At 45.4% G+C, this 6,000-nt stretch overlaps 1 protein-coding gene across 2 annotated transcripts in view; it reads left to right on the forward strand.

The window, feature by feature from the left end:
- TUFT1 (tuftelin 1) overlaps window positions 1–6,000 on the forward strand; it is a 45,311-nt gene that overhangs the window by 26,660 nt on the left and 12,651 nt on the right. For both annotated transcript variants that reach the window (XM_034990032.1, XM_034990033.1), the window contains 3 exons: window positions 59–145; window positions 696–785; window positions 2,521–2,586. In XM_034990032.1, coding sequence (XP_034845923.1) covers window positions 59–145; window positions 696–785; window positions 2,521–2,586 — 243 coding nt within the window. The remainder of the gene's footprint in view (window positions 1–58; window positions 146–695; window positions 786–2,520; window positions 2,587–6,000) is intronic.

Genomic DNA, 6,000 nt, shown 5'->3' on the forward strand with positions numbered 1-6,000 from the left:
GGGGCATTAACTGATCAGGAGGTTCCGTAACTGAACAGTACCATTTTCCTGATTGCAGGTATACTTGAAGGGGAGGTCTGGAGATAAGATGATCCATGAGAAGAATATCAAGCAGCTGAAGAGTGAGGTGCAGTACATCCAGGAGGTGGGCACCCCTCCCTCTGAGGGAACTTCCCATTTTTTTGGCTCCCTTCTTTTGTAGGGTCTGGTTCTCTCCCATCTGCTCCCTTTATACCCAAAGTGCCACCAGGCCCCTTGAGTCAAGTATCATTTCCGACCCTTCCAATAATCAGCCGATCCATTCATCAACACATATTTATTGATTACCATGGGCCCAGCACTGTACCCTGGCCATTGTCTCTAAAACTGCCAGTCTCTTTTCCCCAGCTTTTCCTGACCCTCCCCCGGCTCCTGTTGGCTCCTCGGCACTCGTCGTCATGTAATAACATAATACATGTTCCACATGTTTGCCTTTTGCGTTGTGTGTTTCTGCAACAAGAATATTAGCTCCGGCAGGGCAGGGTTTCCTGTTTGTGTAGGAGGGACTTGCCTGGGGTCCCTCCTTCCCCCAGCCAGTGCTAAGGACAGTACCTGGCTCCTAGGAGTATGGGTTGGGGATGGGCACAAAGCTGGGTGAGGTGGTATGCTCTCTTGCCTTTTTCCCAAAGCTAAGGCTTCTTGCCCTCCCCTCCCAGGCCCGGAACTGCCTGCAGAAGCTCCGGGAGGACATAAGTAGCAAGCTTGACAGAGATCCAGGAGATTGTCTCCATGGACAGGAGATACAGGTAATGGGAAATGGTCAGTGGAAGAGGTTGTGCCGGGTAGTCCCGTTTGCATCACGCGGTGGGAGATTCGGCATTGCGATTCTCCGGGGATGGCGCAAATACAGGCAATATTGGCTTCTCAGAGTGCTCACGACTTTAGTAGTGCTCTCCAGCAGGTGGGCACTTGCGTTTCCACATATCAGCCTATAGAGAAGTATACCGGTTCCGAAAACACTGTGTAAAAATGGAATTCATGTAAATAAAACTACATGAAGTTATTGGCAAAACCTCTTTTCTGTGAGGATTCTGTGATCAGTCTTTTTGCAACACAGTGTCTTATAAAGCAGACAATTACCTATAAATGCAAACTTCTCGTAAGTCCATCATACTGAATTGGGGTGACACTGTGGTGTGAATTGGAGGTCTTGGTCCTTGTCTGTTATTTGTGTATGTAGCGGTCTCTGCCCTGGCACAAGACGCTCCGTGAGGTTAGGGTTCACCCCCACCCCAGCTCTGTATCCCCACACTCAGCAGAGGGTCAAGGATGCAGAAGATCATCAGTAAATGTCATATTGAACCTAGAGGCGAGGTCTTCTTGAGATGGATGGATAACCCTGGGATCTTGCTATTCAGCTTTTCTAAAATTGGAGGCTAGGGGTGCCTGGGTGGCTCAGTCGTTAGGCGTCTGCCTTCAGCTCAGGTCGTGATCCCAGGGTCCTGGGATCGAGCCCCGCATCGGGCTCCCTGCTCCGCGGGGGGCCTGCTTCTCCCTCTCCCACTCCCCCTGCTTGTGTTCCCTCTCTCGCTGTGTCTCTCTCTGTCGAACTAAATAAAATCTAAAAAATAAAAAATAAAAAAAAATTGGAGGCTAGAACTGACCTCAGGAGAAGAGACCTGTCTCTTCCATTTCACCCTCATCCTCCTTTAGAGGCTGAGTTATAGCTCCTTCATTTGCATTTGGTTCGGGAGGGGGTAGTCTTCCTCCAGTAGCCCCTGCCCTCATTCTCCTGAGGGAAACTGTGACCTGGCACCTAGAGGCGGCAGGGCTCCTCTCTGGAATGAGCGTGCCTGAAGCTTGTGTGGCCATTCCCCCAACTCGCTTTGCTGTGACTGAAATAGGACTTTCACTGCCCGAGCTCACATCTGGCTGCTGGGAGGTGCTTTGTCAGGTGACTGAAGAGCCTGATGTGCTCAGAGACTGGCCCAAAAGTCCAGGGCCCTTGCTTGCACAGACCAGCAGTCATATGATGAATAATCAGGCTTTGGGTTGGAAAGGATTGCAGCAAAGGCCGCTTCACCTTTCGCTTTATGCTTCGTCAAACCTTGTCAGGATCCCCGAGGGGCAATGGGAGCTCTTTGTTGGTGGCAGGCGGCTGCTTGTATCCCCTGGGCTTCCAGGAGTCAGCCTGCATGTTTTCCTGTCTGCTGAAAGGTTTTAGCCTGAGGATCCCTGCATCCTCCCTGCAAGGCTACAGTATTCCCTTTCAAGGCCACACACGTTTCTCCACTCCCTCTCCTCCATTTTCCACAGAGCACTCAAAGTCTTTTTTCCCTTCCTGCCTGCCTACCTGCCTTCCTACTTGCCTTCCTTCCTTTTCTTCTTCGTCTTCCTCCTTCACTTCCCCTTCCTCTTCTTGCTCTATCTTCTCCATCTCTTTCTTTTATTCTATCTAAGATTTGAGATCTTAGGAGATTAATGTTTCAAAGTTGGTTTTATGGGCTGTTTTGACTACCAGTTTTATTTTTCTTTGAACAGGTGGTGTTAGAAAAGCCCAATGGATTAAATCCAAGCTCCACGACCCCATATAGCAGCCCACCTGAGGTAGGTAACAGGGAAAACGGTGGTAACTACTTCATAGCCAGGAGGCAGGATATCCTCCTCCCCTATCCCCTTGTTATCGCTCTTTCTCTCTCACTAAATATAAGAGTAACATTTGCTGTAAAAATTCAAACAACGGAGAAACATACAAACCGGAGATTCTCCTTCCCCAGTTCCACTCCTTTAAAGGATCCACTGTGAACAGATTGAAGTGGGTGGTTCCTTTTAGAGCAGTGCTCTTGGCCTTCACTGCTGGTTGGAATGGCCCTGGGAGCTTTAAGGAGACAAGCCTGGTGCCAGCCCCCAGAGATTGTAATTTAATTGGTCTGAGATGTGGACTGGGCATCGGGCTTTAAAAAGCTCTTCAGGGGGAGCCTGGCTGGCTCAGTGGGTAGAGCATGCAACTTTTGTTTTGTTTTGTTTTAATTAATTAATTAATTTATTGAGGGGGCAGTGGAGAGAGGGAGAGGGAGAGAGAATCTTAAGCAGGCTCCACACTCAGCTTGGAGCCCAACTTGGGGCTTGATCTCACGACCCTGAGATCATGACTTGAGCCGAAATCAAGAATTGAACGCTTAACTGATGGAGCCACCCAGGCACTCTAAGCATGCAACTTTTGATCTTGGGGTTGTGAGTCTGAGTCCCATGTTGGGTGTGGAGATTACTTAAAAATAAAATCTTAGAAAAAAAAAGAAAAAATATCTCTTGAGGTGATTCTACTATCTAGCCAAAGCTGAGTACCAACGTTCTAGCATATTTTCTTTTCTTTTTTTTTTTAAAGATTTTATTTAGGGGCGCCTGAGTGGCTCAGTCATTAAGCGTCTGCCTTTGGCTCAGGTCATGATCCCGGGGTCCTGGGATCGAGCCCCGCGTCGGGCTCCCCGCTCTGCAGGAAGCCTGCTTCTCCCTCTCCCACTCCCCCTGCTTGTGTTCCTTCTCTCGCTATGTCTCTGTCTGTCAAATAAATAAATAAATAAATAAATAAATAAATAAATAAATAAAGGTTTTATTTATTTGACAGAGAGAAAGACAGCCAGAGAGGGAACACAAGCAGGGGGAGTGGGAGAGGGAAAAGCAGGCCTCCCGCGGAGCAGGGAGTCTGATGCGGGACTCGATCCCTGGACCCCGGGATCATGACCTGAGCCAAAGACAGACGCTTAACTGGGCAGACTGGGCCACCCAGGCGCCCCATCTTTTCTTTTCTTTTCTTTTTTTTTTTTTTAAAGATTTTGTTTTTTGGGATGCCTGGGTGGCTCAGTCCGTTAAGCATCTGCCTTTGGCTCTGGTCATGATCCCAGGGTCCTGGGGCTTCTTGCTCAGTGGGGAGCCTGCTTCTCCCTCTGCCTGTCACTCCCTCTGCTTGTGCTCTCTCTCTCTCTCTTTCTGACAAATAAATAAAATCTTAAAAAAAAAAAAAGATTTTGTTTTTATTTTTTTTAAGTAATCTCTACACCCAACATGGGGCTCAAACTGACGACCCAGAGATCGAGATTCTCATGCTCTTCTGACTGAGCCAGCCAGGCACCCTGCTAGTTTATTTTTCTATACACAGACCACCATATCTAAATACCACATGCATGTATGTTTGTATATATGGTAATATATACATACACACCATAGATACATGTATAAATAACGTGTGTATAACATACACATACTTTGCACAGATGCAGGGTCATGATAAATACATTACTCCTTGCTTACTCTTCAGTTTTTTTAAACTGATAGCCTTCTATCAATTTATTAAATTTATAGCCTTCTTTCTATGTTAGTACATGTAGATCCACCTCATTCTTTTGAATAATGACGTAGTAGTATTTCTTTCCATGGCTGTCCTTGTTTATTTATTTATTTTTTAAAATTCCAGTATAGTTAACATACAGTGTTGGTTTCAGGTGTACAATGGATTCAACAATCCTATGTGTCCCCACCCAATGCTCATCATGGCTATCTTTTTTTTTTTTTAAAGATTTTATTTATTTATTTGAGAGAGAGAGAGAATGAGAGACAGAGATGGGAGGAAGGTCAGAGGGAGAAGCAGACTCCCTGCCGAGCAGGGAGCCCGATGCGGGACTCGATCCAGGGACTCCAGGATCATGACCTGAGCCGAAGGCAGTCGCTTAACCAACTGAGCCTCCCAGGCGCCCATGGCTATCTTTTTTGAAAAAAAATTTTCCCCCAGCTTTATTGAGGTATGATTGACAAATAAACATGGCTATACTTATATAAAAAAAAAAAGGCCTCTGTTATTACATTTTTTGTGATTATGTAATAAGATATGCTTATCATAGAAAATTTAGGAAATTCAGAAACACAGAAACGTGAAAGAAGAAAAAAATGTCATTCAAATCTACCCAGAAAAAAACCACAGTTTGAAATGCAAATATGTATTACACTATTGAGATTATACTGCATATAGCATTTCTTTCTGTTTGTTTTTTTTGCTTGGGTGGATTTTTTGGTTTTGTTTGTTTTTTGTTTTTTTGGATTGTTATTTCTGGCCCTTGAGTGCCTGGCTAAATCAGATCTACCCATCCATTCAGGGCATATTATCATCTCTGGTCTCATAAAGGCCTTTCACTTTTTTCTTTTTTTTGGCCTCTCCCCTCCCCAGCCAAAAGGTATACATTCTAATATAGTCAATGTATGATTTAGATATGCCTTTGTTTTCAATTTTCATAATGGATTTGTGCTATATTTCTCTTGTTTTCCTTTTTAACCAACACCATGTTCTTAGGATCTATCCACATTGCTGTGCTTAAATCTAATGTGTTTCTAACTCCTACATGCAAAGGTTTTTGGGTTTTTTTTATTAAAGATTTTTTATTTATTTGACAGAGAGAGGGAACACAAGCAGGGGGAGTGGGAGAGGGAGAAGCAGGCTTCCCGCCGAGCAGGGAGCCCTATGCGGGGCTCGATCCCAGGACCCTGGGATCATGACCTGAGCCGAAGGCAGACGCTTAATGACTGAGCCACCCAGGTGCCCCCCTACATGCAAAGTTTTATAACTACCTTTTTTCTCTTCATATTATACCATGAAAATTTTCCATGTCATTAAATAGTCTTATAAGAACATTTGAAATAAGCACGTAGTAGTTATGCTCCAGGAACCCTTTATTTATTTATTTATTTATTTAAAGATTTTATTTATTTATTTAACAAAGAGAGACACAGCCAGGGAGGGAACACGAGCAGGGGGAGTGGGAGAGGGAGAAGCAGGCTTCCCGCGGAGCAGGGAGCCTGATGCGGGGCTCGATCCCAGGACCCTGGGATCATGACCTGAGCCGAAGGCAGATGCTTAATGACTGAGCCACCCAGGTACCCCCTCCAGGAGCCCTTTAAATCATTCTCACCTGCTCAGCCACTTAGGTACAGATCTAGGGCAGTTGACTGGATAACTTCTTTTTTTTTTTTTTT

Source organism: Mirounga leonina, unplaced genomic scaffold (genome assembly GCF_011800145.1).
Source record: "Mirounga leonina isolate KUSES-001 unplaced genomic scaffold, KU_Mleo_1.0 Mir_493, whole genome shotgun sequence".
NCBI lineage: Eukaryota > Metazoa > Chordata > Mammalia > Carnivora > Phocidae > Mirounga > Mirounga leonina.